A 26,088-nucleotide genomic window follows, 5' to 3' on the forward strand; every position below is an offset into this window, starting at 1 on the left:
TTCTCACTCTTCATCTCGCGTCACAGGCGTGTTTGGTCTTGCTGCCATTTTGACTTTTTGATCTGAAGTGGAATTCAAGCTAATCCGACACACTACACATATTTTTGGACATAAATTTGCTACATTTGCCCCATGAAAAATGGAGTAATTTACCATCATTTCAAAGCAAAGATTTTGGATCATCAAAGTGCATCACTTTTTTGTGCAAAATCCCATTATATTTTCATGATAACACGCCGTTATGTGTTGAGTGGCCCTTTTACGCCAAAGCTTCGTCTTGGCCTCCGAGAAGAGGAAGCGGTCGCGCCGCTGCTAGCGCTGGCGATGTCGTAATGCTAAGAAAACGACATCATCATCAGCAGTCAGTGATGGGAAGCAACAAGTACAAACGGAACGGATGCCAGTTGGTGCTGTGCAAATGTACGTTAGTAAACCGGAGGATTTAAAAGAGGGCGCTGACCGCTCGACTTGCAATCGGTGATGCGGCGGCGCGCGCAGGTTTGAGCCCAGGTGTGGCTGCACGGCGCAGGATCGCCACCATTACCCAAAAATTTTGTTTCTGTACTTTGGCAGATTTTCAGCTGTTGTACTTGGTAAGACGAATGTGTCATGTGCCAGTTTAAAAGACAAAAAATATCCATCTTAGTCTAATCTGAAAAAAAGATGAGCTAATTTAGCATTTTTTTTAACATCAGTCACTTCACAACTTTTAAGAACTATGGATAAAATTTTTGATAGCATGTCCGGCGTTTGTTTTCACTATGCAAATTATCTTCCATTATGTCATGTTATCAAAATGGGTTTGATTGACAGCAAACTAAAAGTGAACTAAACGTTTGACTTCACTTGAACAATCATTAAGTGGTACTGTTGAAAAAGTCACACTAGGAAGGAAAGTGTGAAAGGCGACACCAAGTCCAGACCTCAAAAGATGGAGGCCACTAAAACAGCAACACGCGCCAAACTAAACCGCAAATAAAGAATTTATTTATACTGGACTTGACCAACCAACCCTGTTTATATATATATATATATATATATATATATATATATATATATTTATATATTAATGCCTTGTTTCTGTTATTATCGTGTAAACAACACGCTTGCTACATAGACACTGTAGTTAGCTAGACAGATCGGTAAATGGGTGGATAGGTAGGGTAGCAAAAGTCTACACACCCCAGTTCAAATACCAGGCTTTTGTGACCAAAAAAATCAATAAAATTGATACCAAGGTCAATATTTTCAACTTTTTCCACCATTATTGTCACCTGTACAAATATTTTAGAGAGGGAAAATAAAAATTAACAAATAAGACACTATGGTTGCACAAGTGTGCACACTCTCTTATAACTGGTAATGTGGCAGTGCTGAGAATAACAGAAAAACATGAACCCATGTCTACAGTTCCAAGCTGCACTTGACGCTTTTAAATCAAAATTGTAGCTGACGCTGGATGCTATCTGCGCCTTGTTGGCAACTGGAAGAGCTCAACGGTGACATAACCTACTCTAGAAAACATTATTTTAATTCTATAATTTACTTTGTTTTGTAATTTATGATAGGTTCAATTGATTTTCTTGTGATTTAATCTGAAGAATCCAGCGTACAAAAGAGACACGGAGCCTGTGACTTGCATGTCCTTCTTGCAGCGTGAAAGGGGAGCAAGGGTCCGTCCACACCCACACACACAGCAGGTTACAGAATATATCCCAAAACAGAAAATACAAAAAATATTTGTGTTTATGTGACTGGCCTTTATGTGCGTTACAGTATGTGGGCGTGATTGTTGTCTTTTCTCTGTGGTTTTCCTCAGAGCGCCGTTTTGACTGTGAAATGAAAATCATAATATTTCATTACCTCTTGGTATTATTACATACTGTATCCACATATTGTTTAAGCAAATTGCGTTTAAAATCAGAAGTTACAGAAAACTGTGGCAACCAAATATGAATACTAATGTTCAATTTATGTAACAGGATTTGGTAAAAACAAATGCTTGTAACGCTTGTCATCTGTAAAAAGTGAAGCAAATGTGCAATTTTTGTCAACATTTTCTGACAAAATGAAAAGAACAAATTCATTTAGCAAGTAGGCACACTTTATTTGCTTTAGAATGCCACAAAACAATTATATGACAGGCTGGATTTGCCCCCGTGTTTTAGATATGCCTTTATTTTCATGTCGTTTTCTAATAAACTGTAAATTCTTGCTTCCGGTCAGTATGTTACCTTCATTTGCCTTCATTTGCCTTCATTTGAATAAACTCAGTGATTTGGACTTTTGAAAGCTTCTGTCTGTCATGTTGTTCTCGCACTGTAATCAACTTCCTAAGTGAAGCAATGAAGACAAAGCACAGAAAGCAGAACCAACAACAGTTTTAACAACAAATCGCTTGGACTCACCTTTTCCAATGTGTCTGTATGTACAGTTTACAAATGTGGATGGAAGAATATATCCTTTAAGAAGAAGGTGTCGTGGACATCGATTAAAAAAACAAAAACAAAAAAACAAAAACAAAAAAAAAAAAGTTATCCAGCAGAACGAGGCCGTTAGAAAGCGGCAAGCAGTTTTCTAGGGTGTGTTGACGAGCGTTAGGCCATCTGCTTCTTCTTTCTTTTTTTGACAACCTTCTTCCTGCCCAATGCGGAAGTTCACGTTCAGACCTGCCTGCCGCCGCCGCATTCCTTGCACGACGCTTTCACAACACTACCGTCTGCGCCCGCGACCCACCCGCCCGCCCGCCGAATGACCCGCCGCCAACGTTGCTCGCAGAGGTCGCCTGAGCTGTGTCGCTGTTAATAATTCACCTCGGGCAAACATGGATCGACACGATCGGCCTTTCGCAGAGTTACTCGCAGAGTTACCAAGACGCTGGAGGAACCTGGCTGCGATTGGCCAGCAGCCGTCACGGATAGCATAGCGGTACACACGGCTGTCTCGCATTCCCGCTCGACGGCGGAGAGGTGAGGGCGGACGCTCGTCCGTGTCTTTGGGCTCTGGGAGGGACTGGCAAACGTCACAATCGGTTGGTTGTTTACACTGCAACTTAGATGGGTGATTAGTCGGTCGGTTGGGTTATTAGTTAGCTCTTAGTTATTTAGTTAGTAAATTGGTCGTGGAGTTAGTGAAAGAATTGACAAATATTTGACAATAAGTAAATGGCAGCAGAAACTCTACTGTGAAAGCAGAATATGTTCCGCAACTGTAGGCTCAATGCAGACGTCACCAGTGACAGCGTAAATGAAACAGAAACATCGTATGTCGTGTTTTATGATTCATTTTGCTCGTGAGAAAAAGTGACAATCAATCAAGCTCGTTGCTCAACAAGCGTTCTCGTCGTTGAGGGTACACACCGACTACTCGGTGGTCGAAGCAGACGTGTGCTGCCGACAAAAAATAAATAAATCACCTTTTTCCTTATGCGGGCTTCCAATAAGCAAAGAATATCTTGCGGTGCGGCGAGGTCAGAAGCCCAGGGAACAGAGGCAAGGGAACCGGTTCTCTTATCTGAGCGCTGGGCTCGGATAACCAGCTTTATTTGCATTTCTCCTCAAGTCAACTTGGAAGGCTCGCCAGCAACATTCATCCCACTTCAACGCTACTACACTTGCAACTCAGCACCACCACACTGCTTTCTTTTCTTTTACGACATCTCTGACCATTTTTATCAATGCAAAGACTTTAGGAATCCTCCCACAGCATTCCTACTGTACATATCATCCACGCATATGGTCAAAGGTTCTCAAAGGTTTTACACCAAGTACCACCTCAAAAGATACTTAGTTCTCCGAGTAACACCCAACATTTCCAACACTGAGGCCCGCCCGCCGCACGACACCACTAAACCATACTGGAATGGACCATTGCAAGAAAAAAAAAAAAAAAAAAAAAAAAAAAAGAGTCAGGTGGCGACTCACACTTTCCACATTGAGGTGCTGCAACAGAAAACTGCGACTCTGTATCAGGTTTATATACATATATACATACAGTATATTGTCATGTGAACCACAAAATCATGGCACGATTGTCCAGGAAGAAGCCGGTTATTGATTAATCGATTAATTGTTGCACCGCTAGCAGTTTGTCTTGGACTTGCTGTAGCTGAGACTAATATTCAAGAATTTGGTACCTTTTTGCATATTTCTAGATGGACTGAGAATGGCAAACGACAGAGAACAAATAGTTCAATATTATATATCACAACTTAAGCTCTTAAAATATTGCAACATGTATCGCACATTTTGTAAAATGCTTCTGCGAAATCAGGCCAGAAAAATTACACAAAAAAATCCCGGACTGAACTTGAGACAGATACTGCACTTCGTTCCATAACCCGTTTTGTAGTCCTGGTTCTGGATTGCGGCTCTCCGGACCACCCTTTCTGTTGTGGTCTTAACTCAGTGAAGGAAACAGAAGCCTCGTAGCCTCTCAGGTCTCGTGATAAATGGAGGAGCCTCAGCCGCCAATATTTCCTCCATTGGCAGCGCTACTTCGTCCATTTAACACCCTGATAAATGCGCAGGCGGACAGCAAAGAGAAGGTCGCAGCTACTTGTCTGTCACGGTGACAGAATGATAAGCATTTGAAGGAGAGTGAGAGTTACTGTGGCTTTAAAGAAGCCAAACAAAGCAGCCCGCTGTCCCTTTTTTGAAGCTGTGAGCCTGGATGCTTTACGTCACGTTAGATCCAAGCGCGCCTGGAAATGCCTTTGCAGTTTTCAAATAAATAAAACGGTCCAATAATGGCAAACGCAGCGGGGAGCGTGCAAGACAATATGCTGTTTGTCAACGTGTGATGTGAAACGTCTGTACCGGACAGTCGTGCATTGAACTTGGTGGGCGGCTACCGACACATGGGAACGATACCGTGGCGAAAACCACAACCGGAGCTTGTGCCCACTTATTCCTGAAGTGGAGGGAAAGCAGTGAAACAGCCCTGCTGGGCGGCTATCCCTGACTTCAGCCCTCGAGCAACAGGCAAAATCGATCTTGGCGCCTCGAGCCACAACCGCTAACACCTGCATGAAGTGTTCTAAATGACAAGAAGAAAATAGCCAACTTGAATTCAGGAGTTAGCATCTTGAGAATATTGTCCACTCAAAATGTGGCCTGAATGAAGTAGCTGACATTTTATTCAATGTATTTATTATATTCATGTTCACATCTATTCAGTGACACGGTGGACGACCGGTTAGCACATCTGCCCGACGACCCGAGTTCAAATCCTGGCCTGGTCTGTGTGGAGTTTGCATGTTCTCCCCTGTGCCTGGGTGGCTTTTCTCCGCTTTCCTCCCACATCTCCAAAACATGCATGCGAGGTTAATTGAAAACACTAAATTGCTCGTAGGTGTGAATGTGAGTGCGAATGCGATTGGCTGGCGAGCAGTTCATACCCGCCTCTCGCTCGGATAGGCACCAGCACGCCCGCGACCCGTCAAATGAATGAATGAACATATATTCATTGACCAAAAAGATTGTGTCCAACATTTGATTAAAATGAGTGCAATTAATAAGAAAGCCTCTAATGAATTTGATTGTTTTAATCCCACTACCATTAAATGTGACTTTTATCCACAATAACCGGGGGCCACTGTACCTCGAGTCGAGTGAAGTTGTGCCATGTGTACTTTTAAAAAAAAAAAAAAAAAAAATAAAAAAATAAAAAAAATAAAAAATAAAGTCTGCGGTGTAATTTCTTACCTCCACAGAATCAGAATCATCTTTATTTGCCAAGTATATCCAAAAAACACAAGGAATTTGTCTCTGGTAGTTGGAGCCGCTCTAGTACGACAGCAGACAGTCAATTGACAGAGAACACTTTTGAGACAAAGACATTGAGAAAAACAGTCACTGAGCAATAAAGGGTTGCTAGTTATCTGGTAATGTCGGTACAATTATTTTTTTTGACAGTTGTGCAAAAAGATGCAGAGTCCTCCAGCAGTTCGAATGACTAAGCTCACAATAATCTGGTGCAATGACCATTGTGCAAAGGGCACCGAGACTTCGAGGAGTGTATGCAGTTTAAAGTGACGAGCAGCGCGATAATCTGGGACAATGTTGATTGTGCAAATGTTGCAGATACTCCTCAGTCAGTGTGCAAATGGGGCAGATGCTACTCTGGCATGAGTGGCCAGTATTGGTCAACAACAGATATGCAAATAGTGCAGCATGGCGAGACTTCTACAGTGAGTGCACAAGTAATATATAATTGGCCTGACAGAAATCTGACAACAAACTCAGACAAAAGAAATTGGCAGCATGTTGCAATGGAATTGCAAGAGGGAAGAAGCTGTTGGAATGTCTGCTTGTTCTAGTTTACATTGATCGGTAGCGCCTACCTGAGGGAAGGAGCCGGAAGAGCCGGTGACCGGGTTGCGGAGGGTCCGAGAGGATTTTGCACGCTCTTGTCTTAGTTCTGGCAGCGTGCAAGTTCTCAAGGGTGTGTAGGAGGGTACCGACAATCTTTTCAGCAGTTTTGATTGTCTGTTGCAGTCGGAGTTTGTCCTTTTTTGTAGCAGCGCCAGACCAGACTGTGATGGAAGAACACAGGACTGATTCGATGACCGCTGTGTAGAACTGCCTCAGCAGCTTCCGTGGCAGGCCCTGCTTTCTCAGAAGCCGCAGGAAGTACATCCTCCGCTTGGCCTTTTTGAGGACGGAGTTGATTTTGATCGCCCACTTCAGGTCCCGAGAGACTGTAATTCCCAGCAACTTGAAGGTCACGATGGTTGACACAAAAGCCCTTTGCATTTGTGCCTCGTGCCATCGTTGGCCGTGTACCCGCCCGTATACAGTACAGAGGGGCGCCGCCGCTGGCTGTTGGCGGGCTTTGAGGACCGGCGGCTGTCTCAACATTCAGACACGGCTCAACAACACAAACACAACAAAACACAACTGGAGGGAGTGCAAGGGGCACGGGAAAGTCAACAGTGAGCCAAATGAGAAGTGAAAAGACAACCAAACTAACTGATTTCTTACCTAGTTAGTTTAGCAAGCTGGCTAGGCAACACAGTTGGGCCATTTTTTGCCAGCCCATTAATCTAGCTGTCTACTGAAGCTGGTTAGCTCAACCTAGCAATTTAGTCTTTGCTAGTAAACCCATCTGTCTAATTAACTCAGGCCAATTAGCTTATAAATGTGCCTTCTGGGGCACGATTCTAGTTGTTAACTTACCAATCTTTTACTTATCTTAACTAATTATTAGTTTCAGCTATTTTGCACTTAAAACCAATTAGGCCATCTATCTGTGATAGTAAATTATCTTATCAAACTAGTCATCCCATTTATCTCACTATATCTACTGCTAGCTCAAGATGGTAAACTGAGCAGGCTCTCCCTCGAGATTATCCCATCTTTGCGTCTTATAAATATGCATTTATGTCCAACTATTATAGTTGTTCACTTATCAATCTGCAGTTAGCTTAGCAAGCTTGTTACAAATGTCTTTATGTCCAACTGCTTTTGCGAGCTAGTTAAATGACCAATCTTTCCTTATCTATCCACTGAATCAAGTTGCTTAGCCAAAGCTATCAAGCTAGTCAGCGTGTCAAGTTCATTCAAGAGTAGCTTGCTGAAGCAAGTTAGCTTACCAAGCTTGTTACCCATTGTCTACTTGTCTAGTAACCAAACTAGTTATCCCATTTGGCTTATCTAGATCTATATATATAGATAATTAGGTCAAGCAAGTAAACTAAGCACCAGTGTAACAACTTAATCAGAATTAACAAGTGTAGTTACTGGTTAGCTCAAGCTTGTTGGCATAACAAGCATTTTTCCCGATATTCCGAATACTGTATTTGTCCAATAAACGCGAGCCAATTTTTCTAATTTAGTAAACCCGTTTCTTTATTAACTAATCAAGCTAGCAAGCTGAGCACGCCAGTTAAGGGACGTAGCTATCTATATCACTCTAATCGCGTCAGTATATGCTAGTGATGGGCAAATGATAGCGACTCTTCCTGAAGCGGCGTGATTGGAAACGCCGATGTCACATGACCGATGACGTTTAAAGCTTCAACGTCTTCGCTGTTTCGCTTTGCGCTTCATTTCTTCAAAATGTTTCTAAGCTTTTCATTGGCTCAAGGCGTTTCGACACATTCTGAGCCAATGACAGCTTGACAGCTTTGACAGATTTCCGTGGTTCGGCTCCATACTAGCTGAGATGCATCGTTCTGCTTCAAAATGGGGTTGTGAGGAAAGTGAGTCCCCAAATGACAAACCATTATCTTTAAAGGGTTTCCTTCAAAACACCACACACGCACACGAAACAATGTTTCTGAATTCACACACCATGATCATTTGCAAAGTAGGAAGGATCTCTAATCCTGTTAGAGACTTTTAGTACAGTTTTGAAATAAAGCTCAAAGCTTTAAGTAAACCCTTAACCAACATTTGACATTGAATATAATTTGCATTTATTATTTGGGTTAATCTGGAATTTATTTTAAGAGTATGGGTGAAAGCATCTGCATATATTATTGTAATGACGACGGTATGAATGAACAAAACACTCGAATGACCATACAGACTTGTATTATTAACTTGTATTATTATCGCTTCAATCGTGCTCTTTCGAGGTTGCTATGGCTTCGGTTGTCCACCAGATGTCACCGTCACCGACGCCTTGAAGCTTCGAACCTTTTTCGGCACGATTGTGCTTCGTGAGGCTTCAGTTGCCCACCAATAGTATATGCTCATCCCGCTAAAGCAATTGACTTGAAAAGGAGAGTGACATTCTAGAAGTAATGAAGCTGCTGATCTTAACAATTTACAAACGAGTTCGCTTGAGGAACGAGCGCATGTGACGTCATTGCAGTCAATAGCCGAAGGGTTAACGGCGCAGGCGATGAAACCCGATGCGAAGTCGTCGACCGCAGCTCAGGATGCCACGTTAATTTCATGCTCGACTCCTTCAACAAAGAGGCTGCACGCGCAACGAGGTCAGTCGACATTTCGCTACTTTTACTGCCATTGCTGCAGGAGGGAGACAAACGTTCCAAGGCTTCGCTTTATTCGCCTCACTCAGGAGCCATTTATTTGTCTGGGAGTAAAAGGGACAAACACAAACAAGCAGACATCAACGCCGCATGACACATTATTCGGATAATACACTTTTCACCCCGTGTTTGTTCAGCTCGATTTGCTGAATCCGCTGAGGAGAGTTGCAGAAGTTTTGAGTTTCATTTGGAGGCCGGGATTTGAACTCGGGTCCCAGTCTCAAAGTCCATACGAGGGTCAGAGGAGCCTGGTGGCTGTTCGTAGGTGTGGACATACCCAAGACTCCCCAACTATTTTTCACATTTTTTGATTTCAGTCCAAGCTACGTTAGACCTTACAGCGGTTGGTACCTTATATCTTCGGACAGACTTTCATCATTTGTCCTCCGATAAGATTTTTTCACCTTCTTTTGTTGATGTATTACATGACTGGTGAATTTTTCCGCTAGTTTTATGAATCTAAAGATTGTATTCTTAGAATGTAAGTGCAAAATTAGCAAACCAATAGGTAATCCCATATTTCAGTACAGATTCTATACTTGCTGTGTAAGAAAAATCCTCATGATAGTCTAACTTAATGCAGCGCTGCATATTTGTCGATTCGATTATAAACTGAAAATTCACTGTTTTTGTGCTAGGGGCAAAGCAACAACACTAGTGCTTTGGCGCCATCTGGTGGCATCTTGGTGCTAAAGTGAGTTGAGGAGCTTAATTTAGACAAAAGTAGTCCTTTCCCACCATCTTGTGGCATGTATAAGTAATTACAGTACATTTGACGCATTCTGGGGGTGTCAATTACTCACAGATTTTGTCCATTGGCGGCAGGGCCCAGGCTCACCGGCCCGTCGTCCGTGACGCGAGATGGCGTCGACGTTGTCGGTGCTGTTGCTACTGGTCCTGGCGTCTGCGGACGCTGACTCGTGCGAGGGGGGCCGCCGCTCGTGTTCCGGCACCGGAGACCCGCGACCGTGCACCGGTGACCACTGTCCCGCGGGCGGGTCGTCCAGACCGCCGCGTCACCCACAGACCGGCAGCCCGGATCACGCCCCCTTCTCGGGGAGTCCCCAGCAGAGAAGCGCGGCGGCGGCGGCGGCGGTCGCCCCGCCGTGCCGCGACGCCGACTGCGTGAGGGCGCCCGTGACCGGCAACCAGACGCGGGACTGCAAAGGGTTGGAGTGCCGGCTCCCGCTGCGGATCATCAGACCCCGAGGGCCCGCCGGGGACGCGGGGGAGAGCTCGCCGCCGCCGCCCCTGGTCCATCTGGCCGACAGAGCCGCGCAGTTACTGGGAGACTTCCCCGAGTCTTCAGAACTCAGTGATGCGCCTCTAGGTGTCCAGCTCACCTGTGACATCAAACCAGGTTTGCATTACATTTTTTACTTACGCATGCACAAATTATTGGAGCACTATATATTATAGTTAACTCATAGTTTTTACTGACTTAAATATTCCAAAACTGGGTTATATTCGTTTCTATTCTCTACACCAAGGATGGGCAAAAAAAAGAGCCACATTTGACATTTTTGAAGTGGGTATGTCAAATTGTTTATTTTAATAATAAAATGTCATTTTAATTATCCATCCATCCATTTTCTGAGCCGCTTCTCCTCACTAGGGTCGCAGGCGTGCTTGGAGCCTATCCCAGCTATCATCGGGCAGGAGACGGGGTACACTCTGAACTGGTTGCCAGCCAATCGCAGGGCACATACAAACAAACAACCATTCGCACTCACATTCACACCTACGGGCAATTTAGAGTCTCCAATTCATGCATGTTTTTGGGATGTGGGAGGAAACCGGAGTGCCCGGAGAAAACCCACGCAGGTACAGGGAGAACATGCAAACTCCACACAGACGTTTTAATTAGTGTAATTACAAGTAATTAACAAATAAACAAGTAATTAATTACAAGTAATTAACAAACAAACGGAGTTAATTATATTGTATGTGTAAAATGGTTTATTTTTCATGTTATTTTTAATATTAGGCACAGTTTGAGCAACACTGCGCTTAAAGATTGGAAAATAAAAAAACTACTTAAATAATAAGTCAATAAAAATGTCACCTGAAGTCCAAAGCTGATTAAAAAAAAAAAAAGTTGAGAACAACTGAACTGCACTTTGGCAGTGATTCTTTGGCGCGCCACGCTTTTCGAATGACTGCATTATTTGATGAATCTGATGCTTCCTCACCCAGGAGAAAATGAGGTCCCATCAGAAGACGCCCTCATCCTCCACCTCCAGCTGGCTAAGGGTCAGGAGAAGTTGGTGGAGGCTCTGCAGGCGCAGCAGATCCTCATCGGCGAGTTGCAGCAGAAGCTGGCTGACCAGCAGGTGGTGCTCCTGTCGCAGCAGCGCGACATTCTGACGCAGCAGCGCGGCATGTACGAGCAGATGGAAGCGGTCGAGGCCCACTTCGGCCTCCTGGGCGACGTGCTCAAGCGGGCGTCTTTCCGAGACCTGCAGGGGGAGCTGCAGAGCTACCTCCGTACCCACCTCGCGGGCCTCCAGAGTCAGGCCCGCAGCCACCTGCACAACGCCGTCCACATGGTGGACACGAACGCCAAGGTGACGGAGGCGGCGGGCGCGGCTCGTTTCCCGCAGCAGCTGTCGGGGTGCCCCTCTGCCTGCCAGCCGGACCACTACTGCGACTTCCGGAGTGATCCGCCGCAGTGCCACAAGTGCACCGTGTGTCCGCCAGGATTCTTCCTCATATTGCAGTGCTCGCCCACCACGGACACCGTGTGCCAGGTACTCGCAGAGTTGACGACCTTCAAGACAAACCTCCGGCAAGCCTTTATATTACGTGCATCATTCGTTCTTTGCATTTTCACTTTGGTAGAGGACATTAGTAAAGATACGTTAGCTTGTTAGCCGCCAGCATCAGCAATCATCATCATCATAACCGTGTTGTTGAAGTTTCTGAGCGTACCATACACATAGGGAATTTACTTTCAATCTGAGAGACAAAGTTCCACCCCCTCAGATAAAAATACCAAGCAGTCACATGAAGTTCACCGTTTACAGTTTCCTCATAAAAATAAATAGGACTTGAACTTGTCCCACTTCGCAATGTCTACTCTTCACCGTTTGCTTCACAGGACAGAGATGAATGCCTCGAACTAGCAAACGTCTGCGGCGTGCGAGTCAAATGTCTGAACACTCCAGGTTTGTCAACGGCCAACAATCACCACCAGGAATTGTTTTGCGATGACTTGATGGTATTTTCTCCTGGGGCCTCAGGAGGCTTCCGGTGTCTGGGAGCATCCCAAAGAGAAGCGGAGACGGGCTTGTGTGGCCACGACTACTTCTTCAACCAAGAGATTCAGGAGTGTCAGGCCTGCTCCGACTGCGACGGTGACCCTGTCGTCGTCCCCTGCACCACTGTCACCGACTCAGTCTGCGACTCGCCCTCTGGGGCACGTCTCTCCCAGTCCTGGAGCGCCAGCGTCACCGTTCCCTCAGCCCGGAAGTCTGGAGGCCACATCTTTGCCGGGCTTCAGCTGAGCGTGCGCAGCAAGGAGCGTAGCAATCTTCTGTCCAGCGAGGGCGGCCCGGTGACGTTCGTGCAGCACGGGCTGCTGTGGCTGGACTACAATGTTGCCATCGAGCACAGCTGCAGGAACTTCCTCCAGGTGGGCTTGAGGTTCAACACCAGCCAGCAGGAGGAAAGTCAGGAGCTCAGTGGGGTACGCGTGGAGCAGCCTGACGGGAAGTACTTCCAGGCCGTGAGCGTCAGTGGCGGGGTAGAGGTGGAGCCCAACGACACTGTGAGTCTTCTCCTTAGGAGCCCCAACCAGCACTGCAACCAGAGCAAGGACCTCCACGTCTACGACATTGCCACGCCTACCTTGAGCCTGCTGTGGTTGTCGCATGACACTGGCGCCGTGGCCATGACTGCCGAAATGTCCCTGCTGGTACACTACCAGTCCAACTACCGCCCGACGTTCCGTGTGACGTCGGTGTCCGACCCTTACGTGATCGGCTTGACGCACGACAACCGTGGCGTGCGATTCACGGAGAATGGTGTGGTCAAGTTCAACCTCCAGCAGGCGCTCTACGCTATGGGGCACACTTGCGTCCGCGAGGGCTTCTTCCTGATCGCCTACACCAGCCACAACGGCACGGCCCAGGAGGCCACAAGGGCCTTCAAGACGGGCGTCAACTACAGGGACACCTCTGTGACGCTGGCGGGATCTGTGGCCGTGGGCGGTGGCGACACGCTCAGCTTCGAGATCACGTCGCCGTCACAGTGCAACGTCCGTTATTTCGGAGACGGCACCGGCATCAGCACTCTCAGCCTGATCTGGATCCCCTCGGCCGTCTCGTCCACGTTGACCGCCACCGTGGCCGAGGCGGGCCTCCCACTCGGAGCGGTCCGCAACAAGCCGCTCGCCTTCCAGCAGATCTCTCCGGACTCGCAGCAGGTCCGCCTGGCTCGCTCGGGAGAGCCAAACAGCCGCAATAACTTTGTGTTCCTGGAAGAGGGCACTGCCAACATCGCCTTGAACCTGAGGCTAATCCACTCGTGTAACGTTGTTAAGGTGACTCTCCAGCGGGCCGGCGGTCCGGCCACTCCCGTGGCTCAGCAGGTTTCCGGACACATGCCACAGGGCAGCCAGTGGGCCAGCGTGGGCCTGAGAGCCTCCTTCCGAGTCCACAATGGGACCGCCGTCTATGTCACCCTGGACTGCATCCGCGGACGCATCAACCAGATTTCGCACGTGGGCGGCACCAATATCTCCATTCTTTGGGTCGCCACGTGAGCTCAGAGACACTTAATTCTTTTCCCCACAAAGTTGGCTTACAAGTCTGATGAGGATGTTATACTGTATGTCAGTGTAGAATGTCAGTTATTAAGGTCATAGTAATGCGCAAAAGTTAAAGGGACGCAACGGGACTCCTGTTGTTTGTTGAAGACGCTTCACCTTTAATCGAAGAGGGTTCTTTAGTTCTCTTTTAACCTCGTCATGTCTCCAAAGGAACTCCACGCCTGAGATATGTAGACTCAGTTGATTCAGCTTAAATCAATCCCTTCCCAGCTGTCCCCACTCACCACAGGTGGTCCCCAGGGCTCTGTCTTGGGGCCCCTACTCTTCATCACATACTTCTATCTATTGGGCGGCTACAGCTCAGTTGGTAGAGCGGGCTCGTCCACTGACCAGAGGGTTGAATCTCGGCTCTGATTGTCCTCTGTAGAAGTGTCCGTGGCCAAGACACTGCATTATAAATGAGAAACTGTTCTCAATCGCCTGACACGGTTAAACAAAGGAAAATAATAGTTATCCCAATCAGCAATCCATCCATCCATCCATTTTCTGAGCCGCTTCTCCTCACTAGGGTCGCGGGCGTGCTTGGAGCCTATCCCAGCTATCATCGGGCAGGAGACGGGGTACACCCGGAACCGGTTGCCAGCCAATCGCAGGGCACACACAAACAAACAACCATTCACACTCATATTCACACCTACGGGCAATTTAGAGTCATCAATTAACCTACCACGCATGTTTTTGAGATGTGGGAGGAAACCGGAGTGCCCGGAGAAAACCCACGCAGGCACGGGGAGAACATGCAAACGCCACACAGGCGGGGCCGGGGATTGAACCCGGTCCTCAGAACTGTGAGGCAGACGCTCTAACCAGTCGTCCACCGTGCCGCCCCGCTGGCTACCGCCAAAACATAATAATATTATTTCAAACTGAAGGAGCCTTTTGGATTACAGGTGAAAGGTTTTCAACAAACAATAGTCCAGTTGCCTCCATTCAACGTTTGCGGATGATGCCATGTTGTAGTTTTTGTTTGTGTTACTGTGAAGTACTGCTTTTACTCGGCGTACTTCGGCTGGTTGAGCAGTGACCAAATTGTCTTATGGAGTGCATGTTAGTGTGTTTGTGTGCGTGCGTGTTTTTGTCCGTGTGCGTGTGTGTGTGTGTGTTTTTCAAGGTATGGAATAATTCAAGTGTTGTACATGTATTGATTAATGATCTATGTTTGTTTGCTCATTTTAAAAGGTCATTATTACTTATACACATTGTCAGATTTCGCTTATCCGCAGGACTAAACGGGAGAAATGTCCTGACCGACTCTCCGTTTAAAGGATCAAGCCTCCCCTTCTGTTCCCTTGCCGTCTCCAACGACGTACGCGCAAGAAGACGGGAGCTTTTAAGCCGGTGTCGAGATGAATTCGCCTAGGCGTGCTAACTGCCTTTAGTTTTACGGAGCCAATCCGATCTGCCCTCACTTATCACCCCTTGTTGAGTAACCGCACCGAGTGAAAGGGTAATATTGTGAGTACTCCATTTTTACAGCAGCTTCATCTCTTAAAAATCGTTTGCACTTGTAAATTTAACAATCCTTGTTAGGACCGTACGGATTTGTTTTTGTATTAAGCCGAAGAGATATAGATGAGTTACTTTTCTGGATGGTGTTACGACCCGGTGTTATTGGCATCGTCAACGTTCAGGTTGAGTGATAAAAATGAGACAACTCTCATTATAAGAATGACAAAGATAGAATAAAATTAAGGCAAGGTTTTTATTTCACTGATTACTTAAGGTTAAAATAATAATATGACAGTAAGGGGTTTGTAATATAGAGTAAACAATAAAATAACAAAAATGAAAAGAAGTAGAAGTAGTTTAAAAGTAATGAATCATAAAACAAGTATTACCTTTTGAGTGAGCTTTAAGGAGTGATCAAGTCCTATGGAGCCATAATGCCAATTAATAATAAGATAATTTGGAATATAAGAATCCCTGGACAGCTGACCAACTCTCTTCCCTATCCACGCAACGTCAATGGCGGTTCTATTAGTTACCTTATTATAATATTCTTTTAGTCTTACCCAATTAAAGAGGAAGATTCAAAAATGAAGTGCTATTCCAAGTAGCCTGATGAATTCCTCCTGCCAGCATGTCCCTTGTCATTGCGAGAGAAAAGAGCCTGTGTCTCCCTATCCTCTAGAGAATAAGGAGCCCCGTTTATCAGCGTGTGAGGCTTTTATAACCTTGGTTTTCAGAAACTCCCTTTTCTAAAATAATCCTTTGTTTACATATTCTGACACGCGCTCCTCGCTATTACTTTTTATCACCACTTCAGAGTGTCCTGACATGACCTGAGTGGGAAGCACCTGTTTCCACTTCAGAGTGTCCTGACGTGACCAGAGTGGTAGTATCTTTCACTTTCACTTCAGCGTTATCCTGACTTGACCTCTTATTTGCTCACCCAAATAGGTTCTTAGTAAATACATTCAACTACAAGCACATTTCATGTCTTGCGGGTTCTCAGTAAATACATTCAATTTCAAGCACATTTCATGTCTTGAACTCCATCCATCCATCCATTTTCTGAGCCGCTTCTCCTCACTAGGGTCGCGGGCGTGCTGGAGCCTATCCCAGCTGTCATCGGGCAGGAGGCGGGGTACACCCTGAACTGGTTGCCAGCCAATCGCAGGGCACATCGAAACAAACAACCATTCGCACTCACAGTCATGCCTACGGGCAATTTAGAGTCTCCAATTAATGCATGTTTTTGGGATGTGGGAGGAAACCGGAGTGCCCGGAGAAAACCCACGCAGGCACGGGGAGAACATGCAAACTCCACACAGGCGGGGACGGGGATTGAACCCCGCACCTCAGAACTGTGAGGCTGACGCTCTAACCAGTCGGCCACCGTGCCGCCTGTCTTGAACTCAACCAATACATTTCATCACACCATGTTAATCTCTAAGCAATCTGCAATACATGTGTATATGTTAAATGTCAAATAAACGTATATACATTCATGTGAATACAATTCTCTCATGCATTCAACAGGTTCGTTCTGTCCTTTGTAGTACATCTTGTGCTGCGTTGCCTGAGAGAGACAATCTTACACAGGTTACAGTTTTTGCATAAAAGCTGTTCCAAAGCATAGTAATACAAAAGTAAGAATAATGTATAACAGCCTTACTAGGCTTGATGTACTTTTTATCAATGATTCTCAAAAGAACATCCCAGTTATAACATCAAAGAGAACATCAAAATTATCTCAAGGATATAAAATCAAACAAATGGTTATAAGTTGTTGACGTCAGTATGTGTTTGTTTACTATGATACGGGGTTTAATAGTATTAAGATTTTAAGAAGACTTATGCTTGAACTGCGACTCATACTCATGATCTAAATTTGGTTTGGCGACCTCTGGTGGTTGAACCAGGAATTGAAACTGGGGCTAAGCTCAATCACATGAACCCAGCTACATAAGCCAATCACAACCTTTCGTTCCATCGCTTCATGTGGCTTGGCCGCCCACTTGACAGCATATGAGTATACTTTCATTCCAGCACATATTAAACAGAATGTATTTGTGTGGTATAAAGTAAAAGGTGCTTTAAATAATGCCATAAAGACAATTTATATTCATGGAATGTAGTAAACATTTTAAAAACAGGTTTTGTCATTTCATTGTTTTGTTTTTGTTTGTTAACGTAGTAAACAAAACTTAAGGGCTGTGTCAAGAAAGTATTCAATGTTTTTTCCCCCCGTCATTTGTCTTAATTTTCGCAGTTAATATTGCATGGATTTTATAAAAATTCATGCATATAAAAGAGGTGTGTATCAATGAACAATTCAGTCTTGTTTGACCTTGACGGAGGTCTGCGCTCTACCGAGAGCCTTTCTAGTTCCTCCTTTTTGTAAGTGTTCATATTTATACTTTGTGCTGTTGAACGAAGCATTAAGGGAATATGGAAATAAGCTTCCTCTACTTTCAGGTTGACTTTGTGCGCATTGTTTTTTACATCTCACGTGTGTATGTTTTCAAGGCCAAAGAACCTGTATCTTTTTGACAACGAACCGGTGATGCAGCGGTTCCTCCCGACTCTTATTTTCCGAGTCATAATTGCAGACGTGACTCATCCCGACATGTGGACGCAATTAGAAGGCAGTCAAAAATTGTGCAGAGGGGCTGAGGAGGGGGACTCCAGTCACATGACTTGACTCCCAGTAGATCTAAGTTACCAATTTCTGGGCTTTGGATTAGCTTGGCTAAAACTGAGGAAAGACTTCACTTGACTTTAACTGCATTGAAAATCTGCTTTTTTTCAAGATAGTTTGCCATTTGTCAAATAGAGGTGATAAATAAACCCGTTGAGCAGAAATGTTATTAATTCAGAAAATGATCAAAAAGTGTTGTTTATTTTTTTTCTTTAAATTGCAAAGTCCCACTTTAACGTCACAGTTTAGCTCACCGATAGCTGGTCAAATATGAAGTAACCTGAATGTCGCTAATGCGTTTACTTGAAAAGACAATAATAGAGTCAGCTTTGCCACACTAACTTGGGACTTGCTCAAAACTTTACAGTTAAGACTGGATGGAGACTTACATATGTGGCTTCCATTTCTGGAGAGTGGACACCTGGACAATAATTCAGTTCTTCCTCTTCAACTGATCACATGATCGCCTGCGAGTCAGAAAGATGGTAAAATCAGGCCTTGTTTCTGTGGCCTGTCCAGATTGAAAGCAGCTGTGGCATCTGTGGTCCGTCAAATGGGGATGGGGATGGGGATGGGCATGGGGGCTTGGTGAGAGAACAGGAAGCTCGCAAGTCCAATTGGAAACTCGTTCTCCACCGCAGATGTTTGAGATCTGACGACGACAAGCCTGCCAGCAAGAAAGTGCAATATTTTTTGTCAATCATTTCACTACATGAAACTGTTATTTTATATAAATTCATTCCACCGAATGAAAGATTGCAAGTTTTTATTTCTTTTCATTTTTGATGATTATGGCTTACAGATAATGAAAACCGAAAATTCAGTGTTTCAGCAAATTAGAATATCACATTAGACCAATCAAAAAAAGATGTTTTAAGCACACATGTCAGAATTCTAAAAAAATACGTTCACCATTTTTATCAAAATTATTAAAATCTATCGAAAATCAAAATTTTAAAATAATTGAAAACCTATTTTTCTTATTTTTTTGAGAATGAAACCAGACAATACACGAGTTTCATATTTAAATTATTTAAAACAGAAAGTGGTTTTATTTAAAATCGTCCCTGGCTCATCTATTGTATTATCCTAAGTATATGAGAAGGACTATATTGTCTGTTTGACTATTTTGTTTTCTTTAAAGTTGAGTTTTTTAAAAGATAAAGATTGTAATAAAATGTTATGGCAATTTCTACGCAGGGTCCCTATTACACACTGAATCGTACGTCGACACTGTCGCCATATTAGATGTGTTACAGTGGTCGGTCATAGAAATAAATAACGTAGATATGACACCGCCCGAAGTCTCGGCACCCTTTGCACAATGGTCATTGCACCGGACTATTGCTCTATTAGTCATTCAAACTGCTCTCATTGCTAGAGAAAAATTGTACCGGCATTACCAGATTACTAGCAACCTTTTATTGCTCAGTGACTGTCTCAAAAGTGTTCTCAGTCAATTGAGTGTCTGTTGACGTACTAGAGCGGCTCAAACTACCGGAGACAAATTCCTTGTGTGTTTTTGACATACTTGGCGAAATAAAGATGATTCTGAAATTAGTTAAGAAATTCGCAAGTTTCGCCTTAATTTAAATGTCCACGCATCGTCGACCTCTCCAACATGGCCGCCACCTTGGCACGTCGGTTCGCCGGGTTGCTCCAGCGCGCTGCCGTATCTCGTCTTCCGATCTATGAACGTGATCGGAGAAGGTGCCCAATTCATTTATGATACTACGTATAGCATAAGTGTCAATATTTATCATCACAGTAACAATGTAACAAACAGACTGTAAACGGCAGCGGACATACCGCGCAATGATATATGATTTATGTCTACGTAACCGACAATTCCGCGTGACGTCCCTCACCAACTTCCGCTTCCGAGTCGCACGCAGCCCCGCCCCCCTTTGCCATGGCAAACATGGCGGCCGGCCCACTGTGGCGGCGATGCCTGAGGTGGACCGTCAGCCGCGCCGCTGCGAGTTTACGGGAGGCCGAGTGGCACTTGTTCCGGCTCAGGTCCGCGTCCGGGGCCGCCGCGTCTCCAGGGCGGGCGTCCTGCAAGCGGTGGCGGCCTGACGAGGTGAGTGTGCCGGGGTGGCAGGAAGGAAGGTCACCTGCAGGTTCCAGAACGAGGAACCGCCAGGCAGTCAGTCATCTGGATGTGCTCAACACGGAAGAGTTTCCGAGTCATCATTTGCTCTATTTAAAAAAACATTTCTCATTAGAAGTTAGACTCTTTGCCGAAGGCTACATTTGTAAAAGGCACTAACTTCATTCATTCACATTTACAGTAAAAAAAAAAAAAAAGTCTCATTTGCGTTGTAAGTTTTTTTTTCTTTTAATGGTGAGTGATAAATGTGAAGTAATACAGTCAAATTGACTACAAACTTTGAGATTCAATTGTAAAAAAATATTACAAGATCGTGCATCTCCACATTAAAAGTGGGCTTCCTGAAGTTTTGCAGGATTTTTACAAAGATTTATTATAATTATTTCTATATAGTATTTGTGAAACATTTTTATTGATTGTTACATTATTTTAAATGATTTAATTGCAGGATGTTTGCTTGTGACTTTTCAGACAGATAGTAGATACTGGTACCCATGTAGATGCCTGCTGACTATGTAATTACACAAAATACAATGATTAATTTTTGTATATTTTAAAATATTTTAATATTTTACATTTATGAGATGTTTCCTTTTGATGTGTGACACCGTACCAATGTACATACTACATTTTAAATGATTATTTATTACATAGTGTTTGCTAATGTCATTTCCTCAAGTATCCAATAGATAATACGTATGTGTTCATGGAGATACCTGATGCCAATTATTTTTTGATTAATTATTATAATTTTTTTTTACATGCAGCTGCCATATTTACAATTAAACAAGAAGATCCTCCAGAGGTCAACGTGCACATCTCTCGCCAGGTGACTCACGTGTGATTCTGATGTGATTTTATTTTATTGTCTGTAAAAACAGTAATATCTCGCTATATCGTGGTTCTTTTATTGGTGAGTCAGTGCAGTCCAGATATTTTTTTTAAGGTCATTGTAGCGCAGTTTCTACCCCTCGCTCATACAGTCGGCTTTATAGGCTAAATGATTTAAATGTGACAGCAATGATTTACGGAAAAATAAAATGAGTATACGCAACTCATACATTTGGTAAATCGCCAACTTGCTTTAGGGTGCAAAGGACATGACCAGATGTTAACTGTTTAAAACACAAGCCACAGTTCTGAACTAAATTCATAAATACCAACCTTAGCCCGGCGAATAACTAATGCACACATTCATAACAATATCGACAGGAACAAATGTAAGTAAAGAGCAACGTTTAGCGTGATTTTCTCCAACTACAGTACTGTAGTTCAAAACGTGACTGCAATGAATTCTGGGTACCCATAATGCTTTTTGCTTACTACATTGCAGGACCGTGAATGTGATGAATCGTGTAAATGGTTAACCCATAAAATTGCCCGTTCACACCATGTTCACGAGCTTTTGTTCACGTCACACAAGCAGGACACGCCCAAAAGGCATGTGTTTGTGTTGTGTGTGTGTGTGTGGATGGTCACCTCAAGTGGACAACAGTAATAACGTGTGCATGTGTGTGCGTGCGGGCCATGCAGACACAAGTATCCGAGGTGTTCCTGTCGGACGATTCACAGCGATGCCAAACCCAAAGACCCCTTCACGCTCGCCCAGAAAGACTTGAAGAGTTTATACGATGACATCAAAAAGGTCAATACCGTGTTGGCATACTGAGGCCACTTGATTAGGTACACGTGCACATGCTCACGCACGTTTTCCATCTCGTCCCAGGAGCTTTTTGTGTCCAAAGAAGAGCTCAAGTCTTTGTGCGATTACTACTTTGACGGGAAGGGCAAAGCCATTCGACCGATGATCGTGATCCTGATGGCGCGCGCCCTCAACATACACAGCAACCGAGCGGGGTAAAACACACACACACACACGCTCGTCCAGTGGAGGAGACTTGTGCTTGTGATGTGTTGCGGTTCGTGTGCTTGTGAAGGGAGTTGCTCCCCGGCCAGCGCGCCGTGGCCATGATCTCGGAGATGATCCACACGGCCAGCCTGGTGCACGACGACGTCATCGATGGCTCGGACGAGAGGCGAGGGAAGCGGACCATCAACCACATGTGGGGCGAAAGGAAGGTGTGCGGGGAACGGCGCTCCGGTCGGCGTCTCAACCGCGAGGCGCGTTTTGATTGTTTGACGCAATGTGTGCCCGAAGGCCATCTTGGTGGGAGACTTCATCTTGTCGGCCGCCTCCACGGCGCTGGCTCGCATTGGTGACATCGCCGTCGTCAAAGTGCTGGCGCAGGTCACCGAGGACCTCGTCAGAGGTAAAACACGCACGACAAAAGTCCGGAAAGGAAGACGGCGGTGCCTTGAGATTCGCGATAGACCGTTTTTTTTCAGAGCCGATGCCGATTATTAGTAGTCAAGGGCAAAGATATGAAGACGACATATGCCAGCGCGCTATAGCAGCCCGGCAACGTGACGTGACTACGTGGCGGCCATGTTGGTGGAGGCAATGTTTCCATCAAAGGCAATACACGGACATTGAAATTAAGTCGGAATTGATTTCTCAAGCCATTTATTGACTTAATACCGATACCTGGTCTCGGTACTTGCCCATCCCCCCAAAAATGTAAAAAAAAAAAATATATATACTTTTTTTTTTATACTCGCAGTTCAGCATCTGTTACTTGTTTTTCTTTTTATTTCTCTCTTTCATGGGGGGGGGGGGCAACCCCAAAAATACTTTGTAGTTTATCCCTGCTTATTGTAGAATTTTTGGGGTTTAAAAGAAATGTATGTATTTTTTATCAATGCAATTATAATGGGCCTCAATGAGCCGCTAATTTTTGCTATTCACGGTCAAGCCCGGTCGATATCCTCCGCAAAGAGCAGCGGTCCACTGTAACTGCATTTGCATTCATTTCAAATGGGGAAAGATGATTTGAGATACAGGCGTGGTCACAGGGTGAATTAAACCCGGATCTCAAGGCACCATTTCTTCATGTTATCAAGACACTTGGCAACTGTTATGAACTGCAGAATGATTGGTTGAAAGTGTTTGTGTGTGGTACACAGGCGAGTTCATGCAGCTGGGCTCCAAGGAGAACGAGAGCGAGCGCTTCAAGCACTACTTGGACAAAACCTTCAAGAAGACGGCCAGCCTCATCGCCAACAGTTGCAAAGCAGTATGTACGTTCTGTCTGCACAACGCCCCAGACAGCGGGCAGACGGACCGACACGCCGCCGAGCGATTGCCCGTCTGTGTCCTTTTCACACCTTGTTTCATTTTCTCCTGCCAGGTGTCCATTTTGGTCAGTTCAGACCCGGACATTCATGAGATCGCGTTCCAGTACGGCAGGAACGTCGGCATCGCCTTTCAGGTCAAAACCCCCAGAAATAGAGACACAGTATAAAAAAGAGGAATCCAAAGCAGTACTTTTGAGTGTGAGAAGTAGAGTGCCTGAAAAAAGATGTACAGCGGTACTTTCAAAAAAGTACTTTTGAAGATACATTCCGCAGCAGAAACAGAAAAGTAGCAAAAGCCCATCAAGTAGTTCATCTGGATTTTTTTTTGGTTTGTTTGTTGTAGCTGGTGGATGACGTACTGGACTTCACGGCGGGCGCCAGCCAGCTGGGCAAACCGTCGGCCGCCGACCTCAAGTTGGGCTTGGCCACGGGACCCGTCTTGTTCGCCTGCCAGCAGGTCAGCTCTTGTCCGCTAGCTACGCCACCTGACCGTTGGCATGGAGCATTTATTTTGAAAATGAAAATGAAGTCAACGTATTTGACAGTTTCCGGAGCTGCACGCCATGATCATGAGACGCTTCAGCTCCAAAGGGGACGTCGACCGGGCATGGGGCTACGTCATACAGGTACGGCAAATACGGCGCATTTTCTTTTTTTTTTTTTTAACCATGATTAAAGTCTGTTGATTCTGTCATCTCACTCAACAAAATGTAATAGAAAATATTTGACTAATTTAATGTCTTAGTTATTTTCTTCATCATTAATTCTAATCAAATATAAATGACTTAAAATATAATCACTTGAATCCCCCATTTTACATTCTCTACATTTAACGTTTATTTTATTAAATTGTTAATTGTAGATAAAACTTAAAAGAATGAATTGTATTAAAATACATTTAACTTGCTAATGCATTAAATTGTTGGTTATAATTAAATTAAGAGCAATTTTATTAAACTTATGCATTTACGTTTGTCGTTTTATTTTAATTGGTTCATTATATTTTTTTAAATGACAAAATTTTACATGCATTACATTAAAATAATTCTAATACAAAAATGAGAATTACCAAATATTACACATACAATTTAACGTTTTCTTTATATTTATTAAATGCTTAAGATTAAATTATAAAAAAATAAAACAATGATTTCATCAGGTTTACATGAATGAATATTAAAATGTAATAATACATTAAAAGAAACTGTTTAACATTTAACGTTTTACTAAACAATTATAAAGGATAAAATATATAAGTCTTAAAAACATGTTTAGTTGAATAAATATTTTTTAATAATTGTATATGTTCACCTATTGCGGTGTGTGTTACATACAACGACCGCTTTTATGTGCGTGCATGTGAGCAGAGTGACGGCGTGGAGCAGACCAACTTCCTGGCGCGCCGTTACTGCCAGGAGGCCGTCCGACACGTCAGCAGGCTACGACCGTCGGCCGAGAGGGACGCCCTCATCGCGCTCACTCACATGGTGCTCGCCCGGGACAAGTAACGTGTCCGCCACGGTGGATTAACTTCGAAACTCCGCCAATGACGTCTCTTTCTACCTCGACACAAAAAGCGAGTAGCGTCACACAATTGACAGTTTATTAGGTACCCTCATATACGGTGCTGTATGCAGCGGCGGTAATTATTCGGGACGCCACTATTACCGGCTTACCTCACCAATTGGCAATTGCACGGAACTCCAGACATGACATTTGTATTTGTGGCCACAATAGATATAAAGTGTGCAAAAAAAATAATAAAATTCCAAAGTGTGACCACCAAACACTAAATTGTTGCTACAAATAGCATTTCGTAGCTACTTTGCTAAATTGTGCCACATGTAGCTTGCATTGTGCACAAAATTCTAATTTGTTGATTTAACATCATTCCTATGCACAACTTGGACGTCTGGGTCAGCAAATGGAGCGCAATCTTGCCAGAACCCTCTTCCTCTACCTTACCTTTCTAGAGAAAGTCCAGGAATGATATTCGTGTATTTAGTGCACACATTACATCTATTTCATGGCCAAAAATGTGTGTTGATGGTTATTTAAATGCTCCGCATGGAATCAGTGAAATGATGGCAAAGCACTGAGCTAAGTATGTCGCTACGTACTGTAACGGTAACGCAAATGTGTGTACTGTGTAGTCATTCCTTGCCCGGATCCGTCCGCAATTGAAATCTTACAGTGTAACAATGACGGCCTTAACATCTGCAACCACTGCTCAATAAACACATTTAGTTTTTTCTTTTTTAATTTCAAAACATCCCCAGTGTGTGTTTGTGGTCACGAATCATCACATGCTTCTTGTTGTACATAGAACTGTTTATTATAAAAGGCTGTACATACATTTTTAATCAACATATTTTACATACAAATGAGGGGCAGATTTTCTTGTTTGATGCACAAAAAGCAAATATGAAGAACATAAAAGAAAACAATACAAGACGATGTGAGAACTCAGCAAACACCTGAGTGAAAATTATGAGGATTTAACATAGCCGCTCATTAAGAGGTAAGAATAAGTTGCTCGTTTAAAGTCGATTGTTTTTTTTTTTTGTCGAACACGGAATGTTGGCTTGACGTGGTCGGATTCAGTTGAAGGTTTGTAAACTGGCCGATTTCCCTGGTTTGGCATTTTTCTCAAATCCGAGCATCCCCAAATGCATCGCGACCCAACCGCGTGACCTTATTCTCGTCTGAAAGGTCAAAACAAACAGGAAGCCGTGTGGACGGGTTACGGCAAAGACGCTGTAAAAACGCAACAAAACCGGCCCTTTTCAAGGGTTTTATAGCGC

The 26,088-nt window shown here is 44.3% G+C and overlaps 3 protein-coding genes and 1 long non-coding RNA gene across 16 annotated transcripts in view; 2 read left to right on the plus strand and 2 right to left on the minus strand.

The window, feature by feature from the left end:
- Nucleotides 1–7,909, minus strand: part of apbb1ip (amyloid beta (A4) precursor protein-binding, family B, member 1 interacting protein) — a 27,299-nt gene extending 19,390 nt beyond the window's left edge. For 2 of the 7 annotated variants that reach the window (XM_061757523.1, XM_061757521.1), the window contains exon 1: nt 2,409–2,967. The gene's annotated coding sequence lies outside the window, so the exon portion shown is untranslated. Of the gene's footprint in view, nt 1–2,408; nt 2,968–6,343 lie in introns of those variants that run through there. The other 5 variants (XM_061757522.1, XM_061757524.1, XM_061757525.1 and 2 more) reach the window with 5 other exon arrangements.
- Nucleotides 7,910–8,626: 717 nt separating this feature from the next.
- Nucleotides 8,627–16,811, plus strand: nell3 (NELL (neural EGFL like) family member 3). 5 transcript variants are annotated; one of them, XM_061757858.1, is made up of 6 exons: nt 8,627–8,944; nt 9,640–9,695; nt 9,827–10,361; nt 11,198–11,751; nt 12,102–12,168; nt 12,244–16,811. In XM_061757858.1, exons 3-6 carry the CDS (start codon nt 9,863–9,865, stop codon nt 13,764–13,766), a joined length of 2,643 nt encoding a protein of 880 aa, XP_061613842.1. In that variant the 5' UTR covers nt 8,627–8,944; nt 9,640–9,695; nt 9,827–9,862; the 3' UTR covers nt 13,767–16,811. The 5 variants fall into 5 exon arrangements, with proteins under 5 accessions (XP_061613842.1, XP_061613840.1, XP_061613837.1 ...); XM_061757856.1 differs by having other exon boundaries at nt 9,807–10,361; nt 12,102–16,811; XM_061757853.1 differs by having other exon boundaries at nt 12,102–16,811.
- Nucleotides 15,521–19,981, minus strand: LOC133470040 (uncharacterized). The gene is made up of 2 exons (XR_009785840.1): nt 19,845–19,981; nt 15,521–18,643 (listed from the first exon to the last, which is right to left on the minus strand). It is a non-coding gene; the product is annotated as an uncharacterized LOC133470040 (long non-coding RNA).
- pdss1 (prenyl (decaprenyl) diphosphate synthase, subunit 1) lies at nt 19,845–25,558 on the plus strand. Of its 3 annotated transcripts, none has more exons than XM_061757889.1 (11): nt 19,845–20,059; nt 20,857–20,918; nt 21,623–21,734; nt 21,816–21,946; nt 22,027–22,168; nt 22,248–22,359; nt 23,114–23,223; nt 23,338–23,418; nt 23,628–23,741; nt 23,814–23,910; nt 24,652–24,789. In XM_061757889.1, exons 1-11 carry the CDS (start codon nt 19,889–19,891, stop codon nt 24,654–24,656), a joined length of 1,137 nt encoding a protein of 378 aa, XP_061613873.1. In that variant the 5' UTR covers nt 19,845–19,888; the 3' UTR covers nt 24,657–24,789. The 3 variants fall into 3 exon arrangements, with proteins under 3 accessions (XP_061613873.1, XP_061613871.1, XP_061613872.1); XM_061757888.1 differs by having other exon boundaries at nt 19,848–20,059; nt 23,830–23,910; nt 24,652–25,558; XM_061757887.1 differs by having other exon boundaries at nt 19,846–20,059; nt 23,114–23,418; nt 23,830–23,910; nt 24,652–25,558.
- The last annotated feature ends 530 nt before the right edge of the window (nt 25,559–26,088 follow it).

The sequence above is a fragment of the Phyllopteryx taeniolatus genome, chromosome 20, assembly GCF_024500385.1.
Source record: "Phyllopteryx taeniolatus isolate TA_2022b chromosome 20, UOR_Ptae_1.2, whole genome shotgun sequence".
Taxonomy (NCBI): domain Eukaryota; kingdom Metazoa; phylum Chordata; class Actinopteri; order Syngnathiformes; family Syngnathidae; genus Phyllopteryx; species Phyllopteryx taeniolatus.

What these genes read in the sequence shown, in the direction of transcription:
- pdss1 (XM_061757887.1), top strand. Translation starts at nt 19,889, where the DNA reads ATGGCAAACATGGCGGCCGGCCCACTGTGGCGGCGATGCCTGAGGTGG. An exon ending in ACGTGCACATCTCTCGCCAG is followed by an intron (nt 20,919 to 21,622) that starts GTGACTCACGTG and finishes CGGGCCATGCAG; the next exon opens with ACACAAGTATCCGAGGTGTT. An exon ending in ACGTCGGCATCGCCTTTCAG is followed by an intron (nt 23,419 to 23,627) that starts GTCAAAACCCCC and finishes TGTTTGTTGTAG; the next exon opens with CTGGTGGATGACGTACTGGA.
- nell3 (XM_061757856.1), top strand. Translation starts at nt 9,863, where the DNA reads ATGGCGTCGACGTTGTCGGTGCTGTTGCTACTGGTCCTGGCGTCTGCG. An exon ending in CACCTGTGACATCAAACCAG is followed by an intron (nt 10,362 to 11,197) that starts GTTTGCATTACA and finishes TTCCTCACCCAG; the next exon opens with GAGAAAATGAGGTCCCATCA. An exon ending in CCACGGACACCGTGTGCCAG is followed by an intron (nt 11,752 to 12,101) that starts GTACTCGCAGAG and finishes TTTGCTTCACAG; the next exon opens with GACAGAGATGAATGCCTCGA.